This window comes from Tachypleus tridentatus, chromosome 13 (assembly GCF_004210375.1).
Source record: "Tachypleus tridentatus isolate NWPU-2018 chromosome 13, ASM421037v1, whole genome shotgun sequence".
NCBI classification, from domain to species: domain Eukaryota; kingdom Metazoa; phylum Arthropoda; class Merostomata; order Xiphosura; family Limulidae; genus Tachypleus; species Tachypleus tridentatus.
Genome location: NC_134837.1, coordinates 170145066 through 170168318, shown reverse-complemented (window position 1 = coordinate 170168318; position 23253 = coordinate 170145066). Strand labels below are relative to the sequence as shown.

General features: G+C 32.4%; 2 protein-coding genes across 6 annotated transcripts in view; both read left to right on the top strand.

Moving 5' to 3' along the window:
- Positions 1–949: 949 nt before the first annotated feature.
- LOC143238573 (X-box-binding protein 1-like) lies at positions 950–11376 on the top strand. 2 transcript variants are annotated; one of them, XM_076478928.1, is made up of 6 exons: positions 950–1975; positions 2560–2656; positions 4316–4438; positions 5934–6079; positions 9798–9899; positions 10708–11376. In XM_076478928.1, exons 1-6 carry the CDS (start codon positions 1668–1670, stop codon positions 10778–10780), a joined length of 849 nt encoding a protein of 282 aa, XP_076335043.1. In that variant the 5' UTR covers positions 950–1667; the 3' UTR covers positions 10781–11376. The 2 variants fall into 2 exon arrangements, with proteins under 2 accessions (XP_076335043.1, XP_076335044.1); XM_076478929.1 differs by lacking the exon at positions 4316–4438 and having other exon boundaries at positions 1439–1975.
- A 1876-nt stretch (positions 11377–13252) lies between these two features.
- LOC143238572 (urease subunit alpha-like) overlaps positions 13253–23253 on the top strand; it is a 62282-nt gene continuing 52281 nt past the window's right edge. Inside the window, exons 1-2 of one of the 4 annotated variants that reach the window (XM_076478924.1) lie at positions 13253–13391; positions 19629–19766. In XM_076478924.1, coding sequence (XP_076335039.1) covers positions 19641–19766 — 126 coding nt within the window. In that variant the 5' untranslated portion in view covers positions 13253–13391; positions 19629–19640. Of the gene's footprint in view, positions 13392–13681; positions 14010–14120; positions 14142–17267; positions 17518–19628; positions 19767–23253 lie in introns of those variants that run through there. The other 3 variants (XM_076478923.1, XM_076478927.1, XM_076478925.1) reach the window with 3 other exon arrangements.

The following is a 23253-nucleotide window of genomic DNA, read 5'->3' as shown; positions in this document are numbered from 1 at the left end:
AGTAAGTCACATTGAGTGAGAAGTAATGAATAATTACCTCAATGAGTCTGCTAGTTAATTAATGATTTAGTCAAACAATTTGTTTCTACCAACCAGTTACTTATTGTTCAAAGCCATAATTTGTGTGTGTGTGTGTGTGTGTGTGTGTGTGTGTGTTTTATTATAGCAAAGCCACATCGGGCAATCTGCTGAGTCCACCGGGGGAATCGAACCGTTGATTTTAGCGTTGTAAATTTGTAGACTTACCGCAGTACCAGCGGGGGATGCCTTAATTTGTAAATTTTTATGCTTTCGTTTGGCTTCTCTTGAACAGTGGTATAGTTGCAATATGTATATACTAAATACCTTGGTCATTTTTCCATAGTGTATATTTTCTACTGTTTACCTGCTTGGCCGCAGCGGTATGTTTACATACTTACAATGCTAAAATCCGGGGACCAGTTTCTCATGTAGACAGAATGTACATTGTCCAATGTGTAGCTATCAATATTTCATCAATAAAAAAATAATTCTTTTAAATGAGAATTTAAAATATCAAATTTCAGTTGAGGTCATTTTCTAAGTACAACGTGAATTGTTAGAGTTATTGTAAACTGTTTACCCAATGAACTTATCAATGTTTCATGCCACAATTCTGTTGTATTTTGCTTCATACTCTGTCTGATAAGAAACCCATACGCATGTCACTTGAAACAGGGACAGTTCAGCTTTCCTGCACATATTTTATTATTATATAATATAAAAATAGTTTTGGCACTTTTTGAACAAGTGCTTCTTCTCTCGGTTTAACATTGATATTACCAAATTGTTTCAGAGTAGAAATCCTTCTGAAACGAGCGGAGTTGTCTAAAATCAGTTTAAACTGTTTTTTTTTTTTTTCTGCCTCTCCCTAATCCCTCTAGCTGTAAGTCGAAAGGCTTATAATGATAAAACTCAGTTTTCGGAACTCGCAGTGGGGAGGGGCATAGAGTACATTGTGTACTTCTGCGCAAATATCAATAAATAGTGAATTTTAAGTCTAACTTTACACCTGATAAAAAGAGTTACTGAAAGAACTTGAAAACTTGTGATCGAATTATATACTAAAAAGCCTGTTAAATTTTTGTCATATTAATTACTGAGAGAAGTTTTAGATCGACTTAATTGAAGAGGGTAAAAAATGCTAACATGGAAAGGTAATTTTTAGAAATTCATATCTTACATATTTTTGCGTCACTTTATGTTAGTAAGTTTCAAATTACCGAATATGTATGTATTTTCTATGTTTATTTTTTATTACATATCCCATTTTTATTGTTTCTACGAGTACACGTGTTTTATTTAAACCTGTTATTCTTGTTTTGTTGCTCCCAGAAGCGTGTAATATTTCATCATAGCTCTTGCAGGAAAACCCAAGTGAAACTGACGGATAACTTACATCATCATAGCAACCAATAACATTTTAGTATGTTGAAGTGGTTGCCACGTGGCACCCAAATTGACACAATTGAAACGTAGCAAAGAGGGGTACAACGTTAGAGTAGTTTTTGAATTAAGGTATGTTTCGTTTGTATAGGCTATAAATGTGTAAGCCAATTATTTATTTATTTTTCATTTCTTCACCTATCGCTTTATCCTAAAAGTGTAAAATTGAAGCTGGAGTTGAACAGTATTTCTTATACCCAAAAATGGCTGTCGTAATAAGTGTTCACAATCGAATAGGATCAACAGAACAACAATTTAAAAAGCCCTTGTTTCCTTCGGTATTAACAGAAATTTCAGACTCTCTAACCCCGTTTGGTTTAGTTTCTAACATCAGTACTACTTCTCGAACATCAACTATGAAGAGAAAGAAGACTTATAAAGAAGATAAAATGCTGGTAGTAGATCAAGACATCTTAGAATCTAAGTCTGTAGAAAATACCCAACCTTCTGTTATGGCTAGGAAGAGACAGAGACTTGATCATCTTAGCTTCGAAGAAAAGATCATGAGAAGGTAAGTTGGAATTATATGTTTATTTATATTTTCACCTTCTAACTCAAAGATTTACTCATTGTAACTAAGCAATATAGTCTATAGAAAAAACTGAGAGACTGTAACCCATCCTTGTAATTTGTATTTAATTGTAACCTCTGAGTTTTAAATTTACCATTAATATAAAAACATTTTCCATAAAATGGTGAACATCAAAATTTAAAAAAAAAGGGAAAAGCAAAGCCAATAATGTATATTGTTAGTCTCTCTAACTACTTCCCTTCACTTCAGTTTTGAAAACCTAATTTGTTCAAGTTACTTATTTGTGAGTTAAGACTCAGTATAATTACTAGTGTTATAGTAAATGATAGCTATAATTTTTTTTTTCTGCACTGTTTTATTTGTTTGTTGAAGTATCTTAATATCGTAATGTAACAATTACAAGCCCATCCATTGGCTGGTTAGCATAAGTACTTTTACAGTACCAGTTGCAGGTGTACAGTGTAGACTATATACAAGACTAGTTACTTGTTACTAACATTGTATGTGTAAGTGAGGTTTTGAAGAAGTTATTTCATTTTTTGTAACTGCGATTACTTTTACAGAAAACTGAAAAACAGAATTGCAGCCCAGTCTGCTAGAGACAGGAAGAAAGCAAAATTAAGTGAGCTTGAAATTGCTCTTGAAGAATTACAGGAGGAGGTAAGATAGTGATATTTAGTTTGAAAAGCCTAAACCAGTTACATGTGAACTTTATTTTCTATCAATAAGTAATATCTACCATTAATAGAATTTAATGAAATAGTATACATGGTGTTCCTAATGACCACAAGACGAATAAACAAGATACCTGAGTATTCATCAACCAGAGGATATGTATTATATATTTGTTTTATTTCAGTTTGGAGAGCCATGTTTGTCAGTCTGCAACACATGTGATAATCTGGAAGAAAAATAAATTCTGTACCTTAATTACATGATCATATTTTATTACAAGAACAAAACATTTTAAATTAGAACCAGTTTAAAAGGACGGATTTAGGAGTATGATTCTAAGCTCAAAAATTAGAAAGCTAACCATTTTCTGTTCTCTTGGCTTATGAGAACATAAGTTAACTTACATTTAATCACACAAATGAGTATGATTGAAAATTATAATCTGGGAAATATATTCAGAATCTTATGTGGCTGTCTACATTGATTAGTTTGGAGGAATATGCACCATCCTCCAGTGAAAGCCAAATTCATAATCATAATGAATTCATAATCTCTTTATCTTGAGGTTGTGGACTTCATTACCTGTATCACACTACTAGCTATTGAAACTAAGGATCAAAATCAATTAAACCCACCTGATAATTCTGAGTTAATTAATAGGCTTAGGCTTACATCTTGGAACTATTCATAAGGATCACGTGTATAACTTGAGCAGTAAAACAAAATCAAGATTGATTGTAAAACATTTACATGGCAACCAAGTAAACAGAAGCCATTTTAGTTCTGATGTAAGTTAATCAATAATTGTAAAATTATAAAACAAAAGTGTGTGGCTGTTACTTGGCAGTAGTATTACCAATATATAAACATAAGATAAAAGCTTTTTATCTAAAATTATATGTATTAGTACGTTAAAGTTACCATTTTGTCAGTAGAAAAGAAATCTAATAGTCATTGTGGAGATACCAGTTAATTAATAACCTAAAATCTTCAATAAATAAAGAGTACAGTTGATTACTTATACAATGAATTGTGTCATACAAACAAAACTTTTAGTTTGAAAAGTAAGCTGTTATTGATTCAATAGTCTAATCATGTGATGCTTCCATACACTTATTGACTACATATTCTTTCTTAAATACAGAAATTATATCCAGTGTAATGAATAAGATAATTATAATATTGGTGCCTTTTACATAATTTTCATTAAAACTCTACTTTTAAAATTATATCACAAAAAGATGCAACTGCATTTCATAGAAATATTATTGTACAACATTCATTTAGATAACCATTGAAGTACAAAAAACACATCTCATAAAGTCTTTATTCATTGTAATAATGTAACACCAGTGAACAGTAAAGTACAATTGGTTAAACTGCTGTTGTAAATTATGCTCCATGAACACCTTTTGGAATAGAGGAATTTATTGTAGTAGTTTTTTTTTTCTTTTTTTGCTTATGTTTATTTAATATGTAATGGTAATTTTCATATATTCTTAGTGTTAGGTTTCCATTAACATTTCTTTCATTTGTTCTAGAGATGAATATGTGATTTTCAGTTGTATTTAAAATGCTTTGTAAAAATTTTCTAAAATTTTATTTTATAACTTCAAACAAGTATATGTGTACATTTCTTCTCAGAAAGTGGCCTTATTATCAGAAAATAAGGCATTAAAACAGAAAGTAATGCTTCTGGAAAATGAAAACTCAGATCTGAAATCAAGACAAGGCCTTAGAGAGGTGAAATTGAAGCAAGAAAATGTGGTATTGAACTCCAGCATGCTGTCATATCTGTCTGTACCATAATACAAACTAGTTAAATTAGTTCTACTTTTGTTATTTACAGTGAATTTTTTTGCATATTTAACAGAATTTTAGACTCAATATTTATCAGTGAATGTAGATTATATTCATTATTTTTACATTTTAATTTTTAACTACATATGTCTGAAGATAATTTATCTATATCTTCCACTTCTTTTCTCTGTTAACTCTCTTCCAGTTGTTTAAATTATCATAAGGTATAAAAAAATTACTTTGCGTACTTTGCATGTTACAGTGGGTGGTAAGTGGAATTTGTAAATCAGGTAATCATCTGGATCATTAATTGACTACTTTCACATGGGACTTGTGTAGTTGAAATAATTAAAAATAATAATAAACATTAACTTTGAGTAGTTGAGTTACTGATCAGTTAATTTCAATTTTGAATTAATAATAAATAATAGATCATAGTGTTTCTGTTCCAACTATTCAAGTAATCCAACTTCAATTAGCTGGTTGTTTTACATGCTCTAATTTAGTAACTGACTTAATCATCCAGCTTGAACACATGCACATTGTACAGGTAGTGCAGGACTTCTGGATGACATCATGCTTATATTATTTTAAGCAGTTGCTTGTATATTGAGTAACAATAGTATTAACATTTTAACAGTACTAAATTACCTTCTCTCTTTCTTTAATTTAATTACATTTGGAGACAGTACGTGAAACATAAGTCATGGTAGTCATAATCGACACAAATCTGCTAATGAAGCCTTTGGTGAATCCTGTATGTGTTTTAATGAGGTGAATGTAGGTGACTATCATATGTTTACCTATCAAAGACCACTAGTATGTTGGTGACTGTAGTTTTATCTGGGCTATATGCTACCATGAATGTTATAGTACTTAGGTACCATGATGTTGTCATATGAGCTGTGGCAGTGCTTAGTTAAAACCATTACAATATTTCAACTTTAAAGTTTCAAGTTTTGTTAACAAAATGTAATATTTACTTTCATGGGTTAAACTACATTTTATTTTACTGTTCTTATCTAGTTTATTGCAATAAGTCATAATATTTGAGTTATCAGATTTAATAAAACTTTATGTTACCATATTGAATTTAAGAGTCATACTCATTCACTCAATCATTTGATGTTTTCTTTTATTAATAAAAACATCAGATTTTTATTATGCTCAGATTTTGTATCTGAATAAAAACATTACCAGAAATTTTATTTTAAATCAACTAGCAGTGAGTAAAACTTCTTAGATTTTACAATATTATTTATCATATTCAGTTTTTAAATTAAGAAAGTAGTCATTATGTCTGTTTAGATAATGTTATCAGATGGATCTGAAGTGTAGCTTTGTAAAATAATTTGTATATATTTGCATGTTTATGTACTGTTTATCAAGAGTTTGTGTAGAGGATGTATATCTACAAAATGTGAATATCAACTGAAAAAAAACAATTTGATTATCACTTCAGGAACAGAACTGTGTCTTTGAAGAGAAGGACTTAAGTGGATCTCTTAAGCATGCATCGCTTATTAATAGTCCTCTGCAGAAGGAACAAGATCTACTGATTCCTATTCTCTTGATGATGCAATATGTCTTCTTGCCAGTGATGATGAGGTTTGTATTTTATGTCTGATATTCCTATATTGATCCTCACATGTTTAAGAAACAATATTTGTTCAAAGTTTGTACAAGTAGAATGATTATAACAATTTATTATTGTTTGTTCTCTCTTTCTCAGTATAAGTTAAATGTGAACATTTTAGTGCATGATATATCAGATGTTTATAATTTTTTTTACTGTAGTATAATGCTGGTAATATCTTAATAAACAACCAAGGAATATTAATAAGTTTTTTTATTTTGATTGAGGAATTTTGTTTATTATATATAATTTTTTTTTTATTTCCACAATGAATCTTTAATAAACATGTTGATGACTTAAAATGCTCAACTTTAGGAATGTGAATTACACATGTGCAGTTGTTTTGCTTGTAACATCTAGTTTTTATAAACATACAAACCAGAAAGTTATTACTTAGACATGATGAAGTTTCCCCTTTAAAGTTGCCTTTTTTCTTTAAATCTTCTATTTGTAATATTTTTATTTCTCTTTGCACTGTGTTCTTATAGGAATGCACCTCCCTCAAATGGCATGTCTGTAGACTTACACTGCTAGAAACTGGGTTTCGATACACACGGTGGGCAGAGTGCATATAGTCCATTCTGTAGCTTTGTGCATAATTCCAAACAAACTAACTTATATGAATGATTATTTCCAATAGTCCTACAAATGCAAGAGAAGATAGAACAAATGTACACTAGTTACAAATCAAAGAATACATATAAGTAAATAAGGGAATGTTAACTTACAGTTGGCTGCTAATTTCCAATCCTTATGTAAGATCCATCAAGATTCTAACCTATGGATCACTTAAAGTACATGCACTGATCAAATAGCATTTTGCTATTCTGAGTTGGAGCTAGTGCTTTAATGAATAATTTAAAAACTTACTAATGAAAAGAGGAACTGGATTGAACTCTCTCACTAATCATTGTGAAAGGTCAAACCAAGACTTGCATGTCTCTGATTTCCATCCACATGTATATGTTAGTTACTGTTATGGAAGTGTTTCTTTAATTGCCACATATCATATAATCCATGAGGTGTGTAAATTAACTATACATTTGCATAACAAACAGATTACACAAATCTTTAAATAAAGCAGTGTTAGAGCAGACAGTTGTATGGTTTGTATTAGTGAGATTGTACAGGAGTACATTCTGTACCTTATACATTATGTGAATTAATAGATATACCCACAGTGACACTTTCTATTTAGTAGATTTGTAGTTGGTTCTTGGAGGATGCAAAGTAGGGATCAGTCACATAAAGGCTCACTATCAGACAAGGTGCACAGTGACACAACCACATCACTCAACCCTATTGTGTAATTACACAATGCTTGATCATCTTATAAGTTACAATTTTACTACATGCTGATAACACAAACGAGCTTCTGTGTAATTTATTAATAATTGACAGTTACTATTTTTGTCATATAGATTCATAATACTGGTAAAAACTGATATCACCTGAAGAAGAGCATTGCCCATAAAGTTGTATTGACAATGATATATGTATATATCTGTAGCCATGTTCTTGGTGGTTTGGCCTACAACATTTTTTTTCTAGGTTCATAATATATGTATATATATTGTCAACTATAGGTTTTAAAAAATTATTGCAGTATTTTATGGTCTTAATCATAAATCATTCCTAATCTATGAATGAAAGTTTTTAGTACAATAAGGAGTAACTAAAGTAACATTACTGTAATGGCAAACAAAATGCTTTCACTGTTAAACATTAGCTTGTGCCAACATTACATGGAAAATTACGTATGACATTTGGTACAAAAACAAATACGACAAAACTTAGAAGTAATGGTATGTGATTTAATAAGTATTATCTTATGGATATCAAATTATTTGATTAGTACATTACATTTTCTAACAAATACATATATGTAACTGTTTAAGAAGGAATTGTAATGATTTTTATATGGTAGGCATTTAACTTGTATCATAATTTCTAACCAACTCGGATAATTTGATATCTCACCAGTGAGGTTTTACTGAAAGATGTGTCATTTTATTGCATGGATTTTCAGTTGCCAGGTGAAATTATGAGCTGCTCTAACAAGTCTGGTTCCTTAGATTTTCAATTTGTGATAACAATTATTTTTGCTGTATGTATAGAAGATTGTGTATTAGCACCTGCTAAATTTGTCAAGGACACTTTTCATCTAATTTCAAGAACATTCTTTTTCCAAATCACACCTTTTTAAAAAACATAACTCAGGATATTCAAATCATTTTATACTTTATCCATTAAAATTTGGTTGTGTAGATTCATTTCACGATTGAAAATCCAAACAATGTACCAAATTTGTTTATTTCTTTAACCCTTTAGCAACAGCTCAGGGTTTAAAGGCCATATCACATTTGTTCATTACTATTCAAAAGTTTATTGAACTACTATTTTATGAATTTATGTCAGTAAGTTTGGAATCAAATTGTAGATTATGATACTTTCATACCCTATATGAGTTAATTTCTTAATTTAAAAGTAAATATTAGAAGAACACATTTAAAATGGATATTAGTGAGTTGTGTGGCATGTTGAATGCAGTACTGTTTAAAATTAAATGTTTGTGATGTCAAAATAATGATTCTATAATTTTGTACAAATTAGGAACTTGAATTATTAATATTGACAAACTAGAATATAAAATAAGAATCTCATACCTTTTAATGTTGCTGAGATATGATTTATGTACTGAATCGAACATGGTGGTCTTGTTCAACTCTTTCCATTCTTTGAAATGGCCCCTTACATACACCTGCTTCAATCTATAACAGGGGTTCCCAACCTTTTTGCACTTGCGACATGAAAATGTAATTGATGAAATAAAATTAATGTTATCCCAAGCTACTTCTAACAAGGCTATGCGACTCCCCTGCCAAGGCTACGCGACTCCCCTGCCAAGGCTTTGTGACCCTCTGCCAAGGCTTTGCGACCCCCCAAGGGGGTCGCAACCCACCGGTTGGGAACCCCTGATCTATAACATCTGAATAACCAATCAACAGCTTGGAATATCCCCAGAGTAGTTTTCCTCACCATTTTAATCTTTGAAAATATTTCTACATTCTTTTGATTCAAGATTTCAGTAAGATAGATTGTGTCTTTAGTCTACTCAAAGTTTCATATTTTATAATATCTGAATAAATCTTAGTGAGCTTGATAAATTATAGTGGAATTTTGTGGTATCAGTGTAGTTATTTGCATGTGTATTTATATTTATTTCCTAATTACTTTATGATTGTTCAAAGGTTGATTAAGTGACAGACCCATATAGTTACAATATAGAAAATAATATAAAATATAAAGTCTTCACTAAAAACAAATGTTTGAAATGTATTTAGGAGGTTTTAAAGATTATGCAAGTAATTTGAGATTTTTTTGGGTGAAGAATAGTTTTTAATTATAACATGAAATCACTCTGTGCTCAGACCAGTAACAAACAAATCTTTAGCAAAAATATTTCATTAAAAAATATCTGATTTTTTTTGCATGTGAATAGCACGTAATCTTTACTGAAAATGTACCAAATTTTGTGAAGATGCACACGCTATACCAAAAGTTATAATTTAAATACTTAATGCATGCAAGTGTGTAGACAAGCTTGTGTATATTATATGAAACCTATTGTGAAAGGGTTACTAGGCAGATTTATTATATTTAAATGTATTATTGTCCTTTTTATTCCAGTCTGATGAACTTTTTAACCTGCTTCAGCAGTACAATGAAGAGCTATTCCAGTGTAATCTTGAGTCAGAAGACTCAGTTTTGTTCAGCTCTGAATCTGTGCAGGTTTGTTTGATATTTTTGTTTATAATGGAAGATTATTTTAAGATTGAATTACAAATTTTTATGTGAAAAAATGCCAATGTTCACAGAGAAGCATGTAATATAATGACTTGTAAGCTTTTTATATATATCTACATTATAAATCCTGGCTTAACAGCTTTTGACATGTAATCTTATTAAGAATACTTGATACTAGTGAATTTAAAAGTAAGACAAGAAAACAGTACAGTATTTTGAAGAATATGATGCACTTATAACTATAATGTGTAAATGTAACATACAAATATTTAACTTTCAACAGTGTAAAAACATATTAAGAAGTTTGATATCCTAGATTAACGTTATAATGTATACAATTAAAATTTAGCACTTAGTTTTTGCTAAAACAATGAAGTGCTACATTTTAGTTGAAAACATATATTTAAGTTTCATATCTTAGATTAATGTAATAATGTATTTAACTAAAATCCAGCACTTAATTGTTGCTAAAACACCCACCATAAATGAACCACAAATCAAAAATACGTACACATCAGTATTACCAAACTATAGAGCTTTACTGTGTAATAAAAATTGTTCTAAGTTGTTTCATTTTAGAAAAAAAAAAAAGTCAGTATTTTTCAAAATATGGTTTGTTGTGGCTCTAATTTTATATTTATGCAAAAACATTCATTTTTGTTTGGTATAACATAACTAAAACTTCTATTATCTTTACATCCTTAACATCATTTTGCTTGAGCTAATATTGGCAGTTTATTTACAATTCAAACATGAACATGACTAAGTTCATAAGTCACTATTTTTGCTGTAGGATAAAAGAAGCAAACCCAGCAATCAAGTGGTGGGGCCCACATCAGAAAAGTTGGAATCCATCAAAGAAATGATCAAATTCGATCATGTTTATTATAAGAAGTCCAGTGTTGACACCATGTCACATGTGGCTGAAGATCTTGCAAACGATAATTGTGCTTTTAATTCCACTGATGATTCAGTTCCAATGAAAGAAGAGAGTAAAATTAATCAAGAACAGCCAGAACATACTATTTCATCTTCTGAATCTATGGACATTCCAACAGACAAACTGTCAGAGATTGTTGTTAGCCAAGATATCATAGAGATTCCCAAAGAAGATATTTTCCCTGCATGTTCAACTGTTAGTCATTTAGATATTCTGGACTCTTTGGAAATGAAGATATCACCATCTTGGAGTGATTCAGGATATGATTCTGGTCTATCTGTTTCTTCACCTTCAAGTGATAGAAGTTCTTCAGAGTTAACTAGTTTTCTAGGTGACTCTTTTTGGGAAGATTCTTTTTCTGAGTTGTTTCCATCTTTAGTCTAATTTTTTTGTCATTACCCTTAATATATATCAATATTAAAGTTTGTACATTAGTTTTTTCATTTTGTAAGTAGTTGTACATGTATTAAATTGGTATTGGAGTATTTTGTGGAAATAAAGGCACAGAACTTATTGCACTGATGTTTGTAATAATATCTCTTAATGTTAAAAGGTGTTATTTTGAAATTAAAATAACTGGAATATGTTTTTAGCTTAGTATTAGTAAATATCCAGCAAAAATGATACCAACTAAATTAACTTGTCTGGTTGACAATAATTTGACTCGTATGTTAGAAATTTTCAGGTAACTTTTAATACCAGGCATACAGTGGCAAACGTGTTATTAACTTGCTTGATCTTGCATCTTGTGGGATAATCTCTTTCTTGTTAGTAACACCTGATAAAAGTGTGTACGTTAAGTTTGTTGAAGTGTTATTTTTAAGATTGAATTCTTTCTTTTTGCATATTATTGTTACATTAGGAGCTTAGTGATTTGGTTTGTTTTGAATTTTGTGCCAAACTGCTCGAGGGCTATCGGCACTAGCCATTCCTAGAGGGAAAGCAGCTAGTCATCACCATTCATTGCCAACTCTTGGGCTACTCTTTTACCAATGAATAGTGGGATTGACCATCACACCATAACACCACCATGGCTGAAAGGGTGGGCATGTTTCGTGTGATAGGGATTCAAACCTGTGGCCCTCATATTACGAGTCAAGTGTCTCAACCACCTGGCCATGCTGGGGCACTTGATAATTAACTTATTGCTTTTTTTTATTAAATTACCCAATAGATAAAAAAATGTTTATCACAATTACATTACACTAACTTTTGCTATTCATAAGACCAACTGAAACCTTCCATCAAAACTGAAGTGTAAGCTGAGTTTTGCAGTTTGCATATATATATATATTGTAAAGGAAACAGTAAATTAGTTGGGTCACATACGTAATTAATTCATCCATATTATTAGGAAATATCAGTTTCCAAAGCCAAAATCCTTAAAACAATATTATTCATTTCTTTTTCAGTAGTTTTTATATTACTAAGCTTTGCACATTACATTTTCGAGGAGTAGATACTTTGTTGAATCCATGATATTATGGAACAGAAAGTTTTTTGATTTCTTATACACTTTGAAATTATTATTGGTCACATTATACCGTGGAAACATTTTTTTTACCTTTTTGATAGATACAAATAATTGAAATTTAACTCTCCAGTCTTACACTAAATTATTCTAATTTCATCATGATTGTTTTTGTGCAAACAAACGTTTTTTTGATAAAATTGCTAATTATAACATTATATTCATTATATACAAAATAGATCCAGAAGGGGATTAGTTTAAAATATATTTAAACATCTTAATTAAAATATAAAGTAAAGTCGTTTGTCTGTCAGGTGTTGTGAAGTTTGCATAGAGTTTAAGTGGACAAATAGTTTGGGCTTGGAGGCTATTTAAGTTTGTTACCAACTTTATGGTGGAAATGAGGATTTGACTGAATGAGATGGTTGGTAACAACTCGCATAAGGATGATGCTAAACGAAAGTGATGTATAATGCCACTCACAACAAAGGGACTTTGTTAATTCGCAAAAGTTGAATAGTTTGTAATGTTCCAAATCTATAAACATTCCAGGTTAACTTCAGGTTAATCACAATTATAGATTCCGAGGCCTATAGAACACTGTCTGATAATAATGTTAAATTCTCTTCTGAATAGCTACTTTTATACGACACAAGCGAGTTTCTCGAGCTTTCAACAATGTTCGAAAACGAGCTAGCGTTTCTGTAAAACAAATATTGTTAATTCCTACTGCCATAAACTTCTACAAATTTAGAGAACAGGTGGGAACTTGCACAATACATAGGCAAAAATATACTAAAACAAGCGTAGGTATTAAAATAAAAATTAACCGTAAATCCGTTGCAAATAAAACTAGTGATAGTTTAGTCTGATGCGTTTTGCTTGTTTTCGTATAACCTTGAACTGTATGTACATGTACACTGTTTCACTCTTCGTCGTGTCATTGCTGAAGTAATACGAGCATTAGTTTGTGGCAACTAGGCGAGACGGAAACAAACAGGAAAATTTCTAATACATATTTGAACAGACTGTTTTATTTCCAGAACTCCTATACAAGAAGAAAAAGGCGAGTTTCTTTATCATATTTGGTTTTATCTACATCATTCATGCAGGATAGATATTTTAATTTCCATAATATTTATATGAATATAGTTTCTTTGGGTGAAATTGTGCGATGGAAAATTTCGTAAAAAAATACGTTACCAATGAGAGAAGTGTTTACTCATTCCATCGTTTGTGCAGCATTGTTTGGCAACATCACTGCTATATAAATTTAGAACAGCTCTTCATGTCGTAGGAGAAGAAAATAAAAAAAAATCCAATTTTAAGACTTAACACGTGTGATTGTTTAAAAATAAGTGCACCCTATGGTGTCGCGATACTTATAGCGATTGAACATTTGCTCCAGTTAGCAGACTTTGTGCACGTTTAGAGTGTTAAGATATTTTATTTAAAGTTTTTATTTAATTTTGACTTAAATGTTATAATGTAATTCTACAATGCACAAAGTCACGTCGTTATGATTTTGCCTCTCGCCTTAAACATCCTCTGTGATATACTGATATTAGTTAAACCGTGGCGGGGAGATAAGAAATGTACGAAAACACCCTGAAAATTACAGGAATATTGCGCGTTAACGTAGAGGAGTGGTATGAAAAAATGGAAAATAAAAATACAGGAGATCGTAAGTTGTTTTTTTTTTTGTTGTTGTTGTTTATTTTTAAACATCATTTCCTGTCTGGCAGCCGGGAAATCTAGTTGAGTAAAATCTCACAGTTGTAAGCTTAACTTATTCATACATTGAGGAGTAACTTGAGTGAGTTTTTTATTGTCCTTTTTGTTCCTACGCCTTGTGAATATATTAGTCTGAATAATTTATAGTAACTTTGGAAGTAATTGTAATAGAAAGTCAGCTAAGCGATCATTATTTTAGATAAGAGACCTTCACTGAGATTATTTTAGAAAATATATTAATTATTTTTGTATAAATTTCTTTGAGACAGTTATAATCTGTTATTAGTTCAGCGAATCAAGTAAAAACAGACACCGGTAATAATAACACCAACTATAATGTAAGTAGAAATAAGATGTTTACGAGAAGCAACTTCTCATTGTCATTTCTCTTCTTTGCGGGGATATGTGGAATGAAATTCAGCGTGGGAAGAGAAAAAATATCGATGGAGAGATAAAACGAGGATAAAAATGTAAATAGATTACTGATGCCTTTACTTATTTATTTATACCAGAGATATACACGTATTGTAGTTTCAGGATAGAGAATATAATTCTTCTGTGTTTTCTAAGACATTTACTGTAATTTTACAGTGTGGCCCGTGACCCCCTACCCATCCATATATCTTATGTATCCAGTGTATCTGTATGCTGTCCCTCATTCTCGTTGCATAATATTATGCAACGCCATGTTCTGTGAGACATTTTCCTCAATACAGCAGGGGTTATTGTTCCAAATGCCGCGGTAACAGCTGCCTTCAACTCATCAGTAGTACAGGGTGTTTGGAAAGTCACTGTGCAGTTTTGTTTGATAATAAATATATAATTGCACAGTGACTCTCCGAACACCCTGTATTATAACATTGTTTAGACACAATGTCCTTTATGTATCCCCAAAGAGACTTCTCACATGTGTCAAGTCCGGACTTCTTGCGGGCCATTTCATGGGTTCCGGGGATGTTACAGAACCACGACCTATCCATTTGTCTGGAAAAGTGTCATTAAGATAATCTCGCACAGTAAAGGCATAATGAGCCGGAGCTCCATCTTGTTGAAACCAGACTTCTGATTCCAAGCTCATTGAGTTTCGGTATAAACCATTGTTGTAATATGTTTAGATATGAGGTATGGTTTACTGGCTCGTCAAAGAAGTATGGTCCAGTAACATGACGCGCATTAAGTGCTGCCCACATCATGACATGCGGAGTGTTGTATTCAATTTCTTCATAATAATGAGGATTCTCCTTTGCTCAGAAGTAAACATTTCGTGCTCGACTGAACGGTAAATTGCGCACTCGTCCGTAAACATCACCTTTCCTCAAGAAGGGATCGTATTGAAGATTCAGTAACTCATCACACGCCAGTTTCCTATTTTCTCTATCAGCATCACTTAATTCATTCACAAATGTTGGTCCCCATGCTTTAACTCCCATGCCCTTTTTCATAAAAGTCTGCATGGTTGCTCGCGGGATACCAAGTTCAGCTGATCTTTTCCTTGTCGACTTTAATGGTGAGCTAATCACTGACTCTTCCATACCAGCACATGACTCTCTACGTTTAACTGGTTTTCCTGAACGAGGTGCATCCTTAATATTGCCAGTTTCAAACAATTTGCTCTCCCAATTTGATATCGTTTCTCGTGTTGGTTGATCCTTATTAAATCTTTCTCTAAATTTGCCAGTTATTTTATTCAGGGTGTCACCAGTATTCTTACGCTCATGCACCCACGTACTCGTCACAATACGCTTTTCAAGTGTAAATGGGCTTACATCGGCCATATTTCTCTGAAGAAAAAACAAATTTATAATACATGCGTAATTGAATATAACATAACAACATATGGATGGGTAGGGACTTACGGGCCACCCTGTATATGTTTGTATAATATGGACAGATATAAAGCTAAAAAAAATTATATTCAATATTTATATATCTCACGTGACGGTCAGATGTTCTTTGAGTATTTCAGCGTAGGTAGCCCTCGTGTAGTTTTGAGCGAAATTCAAACAAACGCGTATTTCAAATACTGGTCAGTTTTCTTATTGGAAAGTTTTAAGAAAACGCACATCAAGATTTGGGAAAAGGAGGGTGGTTAGACAAGTGATTTTGTTAGTAACTGATGAGAAGGGATACAAATTATTGGCCCAGTTCAAGAGAAAAAATTATATAATGTGTGTATAATTTTTTAAATTATTTTCGAAAAAAAGCAATGCATTATTTCTGGTAAATTTTTAAGTAAAATTATTATCGCTACTACTTTTCCTCATGCATCTTTCAAAAATATCAAGGTGTTTGTACGCAAAATTGATATGATGAACTGAAAGAAAAATCGTCAATCAATGAACATGTTCAGTAGGTCCTGAATACAGAGCGAGGTTGACGAAAATGAATCTTTTCTTTTATGATTTTTCATTTTATACATTAATTTCACGTGTTTCATTAAAGCAAAGGATACAATCTCTTGAATGTATAGGTCTACATTACTTATATATATATTGCAGCGCAGATTTTTTTTTTTTAATTTCGTGCAAAGCTACGCTAGGCCTAACCTTCCCCAACATAGCAGTATAAGACTAGAGGAAAGGTAGGTAGTCATTCGAACCCGCGACCCTCAGAATACAAGTCGAGCGCCCTAACCACGTGGCCATGCCGAGACTGCAAAGGAAGATAATAATTGTGATTGTGTTGGAACTTTATTTGTTACATAGGGATATATAATATTTTAAGCATTTCAGTGGTCACGAAAAATACTTAAACGCGGAAGGGGGAATCAGTAGGAAAATTATTATTTCATACGGTAACTATTTTTGTCAAACGATCCCCAAGGAAACCTTGATGAAAATTTGACAGTATGTTTTCTCTCCCACTCGCTGTCCTCCTGTGAGCCAGCGGTAAGTCTTCGAATTTACAGGGCTAAAATCAGAGGCTCGATTCCCTTTAGCGGATACAGCAGATAGCCTGACATGACTTTGGATAATGAAACAAATTTTCTTCTTACAGCCTTAATTTTTTTTTAATCATGATTATTAACAGTTATTTGTTAATAAGACATATTAGACTTAGGTACTAAATGTATTTATTGGCCTGCGCAGGTCAGTATCTAAATAATTAAAAGTAGGCGTTGGTCAACCACCTTCTCTCCCTTGTACGAAAACGAACGCAACCCTTTCAAGGATAATTAACAGGAACTCAAAACAAAGTGATCACGCGCTTTTTTTTTCCCCATGACGACAGAGAATCTAAGCGAATCTGTAAACACGATGATGGACCGGTGTATTCTACTCGATATTAATAACAATAATATTACATTTTTCATAAATAACGAATGTTGCTAAATTCGGAGCTTTGTTCCTTAAACGAAAGAGAATAATATAGTAGTATAAGTGATAAATAGTGGCGTGAGTTATCAACAAGGAGAAGACAGTTGAAAACGTTTTATTTAAGTGAAAGTACCAAACAGTGTAAGTAGGACAAGATGGCGTAATGTTATCTACAAACTTTGAAACTGAGCAGTAAAACCGAATTGTTAATAGCATGCCTAAAGCATATGTGCTTATGCATATTTTTTTCGCCGTTTTTCAGTGGTCTAGTAAACGTAATCAAGGGCGTAAAGCGAGCTTCAATCATGTTACTGTTTAGTGAATAGTAATGAGCTAATGCACCTACTGTGCCTAATATGAACCTATTTTTATTATTTCACTTTCTTAGAAGTTATAAACTTTATGATTATTTAACTCTGGATTTAGTATTGTTTATCGCGGGTTTGAATCCTCGTCGCACCAAACATGCTCGCCCTTTCAGCCGTGGGGGCGTTATAATGTTACGGTCAGTCCCACTATTCGTTGGTAAAAGAGTAGCCCAAGAGTTGGCGGTGGGTGGTGATGACTAGTTCCCTTTCCTCTAGTCTAACACTGCTAAATTAGGGACGGCTAGCGCAGATAGTCTTCTTGTTGCTTTGCGTGAAGTTCAAAAGAGCCAAACCAAAACATATCGTAATGTAGAGGATATTTTCAGAATTTCGCTGTTACATAGGATTGTTGGGTTTACTATGTTCAACTTATCTATGCATATAAAACTAGTATTTTCTTTTTATAAAATTATCCAGTTATAAACGCTTTATCAGTTCCAGATAGCTGCAAAGGGCTCTACATTCTGACTAAAAAATTGAATCGGAACTTATCCCGTAAGCCTAAAATAGATTGGATTATTAGTTTTATATTTTAAGTATTCAACTACTAAGAAGATAACGTGAGAAGTATTGTAACTGTAATATCATTTTAAGCAAAAAATTACTATGGGTATGTGATAAAAAAATGCAGTCGTATATACATGCACACATATGTAACATTTCATGAATACCCAAGTTGTTGTTTTTTTTATAATGCGACGTTTGTGTTACTGAAGTATTTAGAAAAAAATCTGTTGAGATATACGTTGTATCCTACAGAATCATGTCGAAATATCTGACTGATAAAACATGGTTCCTTCGGTTTGACACTTTGTTATGTAAAACCGCTTGAGGTGACTTGTGTGTAATTTTGTAATGGCTACGATAACGTGGGAACAACACTTCGTGTAGCGAGGTTTAATTTTAAATAAATGAATATTATATAGTGATGCTATTTCAGTGTTATTTATACCTTATTATTACATTTTCATGTGTTTTTACTTGAATTACCGTTTCTTAAAGAAGTTAGAACTTTGGAGAAATATAAAAACAATATTTGGAGTTTTCTAACGATTCCAAATCTTCAAATTACACAGTTACTTGTATTTTGGGAATTCAAAAACTATTTTTGAAACGTCTAGTTTTCAAAGTAAATCACTGTTTTGTTTTTGTTTGAACAAAATAAGGGTAGTTTGGGTTACATTTCATTAAAACCAGTATAATCATCTAAAATTGTATATATGTTTACGTTTTAACTCTAGAAACATTATGAATTGGTTTTAGTGTTTCCTATTGCAAGAGTTTAAAACACTAAACGTCTTAGGCTGTGTTTTTACGAGAAACTATTCAGTTTTGTTCCTTTGTTTTCTATTTTCTTCGAAGTTCACTATGAATGGTGAGCACATTTATTAATGCCATAAAAATATATACACACATATAATATTTTATTTAAAGCAGTTAAGGCATGTTGGTAAAATGGTTACTAAGTATTTTCTTCATCAATGAAGGTTAAAAAAAAGTTTCGTTTTGATGACAACCGTTTGTTATTCATACGCGGAGTTTTCAGAATTTGTTGTTTTTGTACCTTAAATTTAACAGTAATTCCGGTTTGTGAAGTATAATCCTAAAGAATAAAAACTACTTTTTGAGTTTTATTGTTTTGTTAAGTTGGTACTAAAAAATTTAAAAACAGTAACAAAAATGATAATATTTATTAGAAAAGTCATTATTTGTCTCTCTCTCTCTGTCGCAACAAAAGACACACACACACACATCTGATAAAGAGCCATCGCGTTCATTGATTCAAATATTTCACGAAATAAGTGCGATTGCGCTTACAATTTTGACACCATTTATTTCTACGTTATAACCTGTCCGTTACCCTTTCTATTTTCTTTTTTTTAGGATTGTATCACCATGCGCTTAGCTCCAAGAGAACTCGAAAGTCTCCATCTGCATCAGGCAGGATTTCTAGCTCAGAAACGACTGGCTCGTGGACTCCGACTGAACCACCCAGAAGCTGTAGCTCTTATTGCTTCTCAGGTATATAGTCTATGTTTTCAAAATATGTCACTGAGGTGTGGGGGAGGGAAGACAACGTAAATTTTGAGGCTTCCAGATTACGAAAAAAATAAAATCCAGTACAAAGTACTTTGAAGTACGTACATTGAAAATATCGAGTTATTTTTTAAAATATTCAACTTCTAAAAAATCGCCTAATGAGTGTCCTTGCATTCAACATTCTGTAGCCATTTGCTTGAATATATGCTACTAAACATTTATATAATTATTTAAGGAATCGTCGATGTTGGGAGCCGAGTCGAATGCTCAAGTTTAATGATATTTTCCGTTTGAGATCGATATATTACAGCATCACGAAGGAAAAAGTAAATAAATCGTTTATGTTTAAAAAATAACAACTCATGATCATTCAATAAACGATTCTAAAACTTAAACAGTTTCCAGTCTAAAGAGTACAATAAAATACCAAGAACGTACTATACATAATTAAAAGTAGTTAAAAAAACCCGCAAAAAATCCGATAAGCTGGAAAACTTTCTCATACATTCTTGATGACGAGAAACCCACTTGAAGTAAAAATGTAGCTAGGGTTAACGTAAAGATGATGAAAGAACGTCGAAACGTTGTCTCTTCTTTTATTAGTAAAAGTATTAATACCAGTCTCATACGCTCTACTCGTTTCGACCTATATCAATGCGTCATTCTCAGGAGCGTAATGTTTTACAAATTACAACCCTTACTTATTCAATTACCAGAAGACCAATTTGCACATTAAAGAATATCACGCCATCTACTGACATTTCCCTCAGGTCTATCATCCTTATTTAATAATTTTAAATTTACTTTCTTATTTATTTAATTATCTCATTAGATTCACACATATTCATAATTAAATTTCCAGGTTGTGCTAAAATAAGTTGTTGTTTATTCCGTTGAATTGCATGTTTAGTTTCGCTGATGTTTTTCGCTTAAGTAAAATAGTAATCTTGTTTTTTTTACGTTTCTTTTGTGTTCCTTAATTCTGGATATTCCATTTCTGCTAGTCTGTCCTTTGTAGGCCCGTCATGGCCAAGCGCGTAAGGCGTGCGATTCGTAATCCGAGGGTCGCGGGTTCGCGCCCGCGTCGCGCTATTCTCCCAGCCGTGGGGGCGTATAATGTGACGGTCAATCCCATTTTCGTTGGTAAAGAGTAGCTTGGCGGTGGGTGGTGATGACTAGTTGCTTCCCTCTAGTCTTACACTGCTAAATTAGGGACCTAGCACAGATAGCCCTCGAGTAGCTTTGTGCGAAATTCCAAAAACAAAACAAACTGTCCTTTGTAAACTATTATACATTCACTTGATATTTTATGTATGTACCCAATTTTTTCCATTAAATTTATTTCTTCTTTAATTGTATTAAGAATCTGGCTTTGTTTATCGGCTTGTATATCAGAAAAAAAAAAATCACTTGTTTCATTATTTGACAGGATGAGCCTGGTATAAAGTATAGTACTAAACATTCTGCGCCAAACATGTTCGCCCTTTCAGCCGTGGGAGCGTTATAGTGTGACAGTCAATCCCACTATTCGTTGGCAAAAGAGTAGCCCAAGACTTGGCGGTGGGTGGTGATGACTAGCTGCCTTCTCTCTAGTCTTACACTGCTAAATTAGGAACGGTTATTGCTGATAGCCCTCGAGTAGCTTTGTGCGAAATTCAAAAAACAAACTAAACATTCTTTTTTACTTTATTCGGCAATTAATTTATCTTAATATTTTTATCCTGTTTCTTAGTTTTTGACAGCTCTGTTAACAACAGCAGGATTAAAACCTCTTTATACAGCTATGTGCTTAATTAATAATAGTTCATTTTTAATATCATCCTGTTTACAACATAATTTTAATATCTTATGCACATAAGGGTAAAGGACAGAAGTTTTTTTGAGATTTATTGTAACAATATTTTTGATGTTACGGATATTTTTGTTTGTTTTTGGAATTTCGCGCAAAGTTACACAAGGGTTTTCTGCGCTAGCCGTCCCTAATTTAGCAATGTAAGGTTAGACGGAAGGCAGCTAGTCATCATCACCCATCGCCAACTCTTGGGCTACTCTTTTACCAACAAATCGTGGGATTGACCATCACATTATACCCCCCCCCCCACGGCTGAAAGTGCGATCACGTTTGGTGTGACGGGGTTTCGGATCCTCGACCCGCAGATTGCGAATCGAGCACCCTAACCACTGGTCATGTCGGGCCAATTGTTATTCATAACGAAACGGGACTTCTCACTCATCTGACTTGATGGGGATTTCGTGATAACTTGTTTAAGTTTTGAATTTCGCACAAATCTTTAAAAGGACTATCTGCGCTAACCGTCCCTAATTTAGCGGTGTAAGACCATAGGGAAGACAGCTAGTCATCATCACTCATCGCGAACTCTTGGGCTACTCTTTTACCATCGAATAGTGTGATTGATCTTAACATTATAACGCCCCTACGGCTGAAAGTGTGAGCATGTTTGGTGTGACAGCGATTCGAACTCGCGACCCTCAGAGTACAAGTCGAGTACCTTAACCACATGACGATGCCGGGCACGTGATAACTTTGCAAACCTGTTGCCCGTTTTACCCTGTAGATATGTGGTTATTTCGACAAAGAAGATAGATACTGGAGGTAATAAGTGTCGGTGTTTTTTTTCGCTAACCAGTAAAGAAAACTGGCTAAAATCACAAACATCAGAAGTTAAAAGATAACAGTTTTAAGTTGCACAACTGCTTTAAAGTACAAATTAAAATTAGGATGGATCAGATTGCTAGTTAACAATACACTTCCGGGTTGGATTGCTAATTAACAATATACTTTCGGAACGGATTGCTAATCAACAATCTAGAATATAGATCGAGTGATTATGTTTGAATGTCGTGACATGTTACATCTGTTTAACGTTCCACGGATGTCATATTTTGAGAAAGACTGGAATATTTGAGAGTAAGATACGAGCAACATTTTAGCTTATTTAAAATGTGGAATAAGTTATATATTTTTTATTTATTTAATGAACTTAAATCTTTACAAAATGATTCTTCCAATCATCAGAGTTATGAAACTTTATCGTAGGAAGGATGTAGCCTATTGCCACCAGATGGACATCCCTACTCTAAAGTGATGAATGTATCTGAGTTGAATGTTAAAAGATACACAATATTTTTTTCACCAACATTATTAAAACAAATTGAGTAGGACTACTTCAGTCGTGTATGTATACTTTCAATAATTCCACCATGGTGTAAAAAAATTGTGTGAAAGTATACGAGTGACGTCACAAACAATATAGCGCTGAAAGACGCTGTTTTTATCTTGAGAATCATCGGCTTTACTATAAAATAAATGTGTACTTTTTCGAAATTTGAAAAGCTCATGTCAAATAACCAACTTTTGTTAGATTAGCATTGTAAATACATCATTATTTTAAGCCACAAGCAAAAGAAACGAATGTGTCATAATATGCATAAACGTAGTTAGAATGAC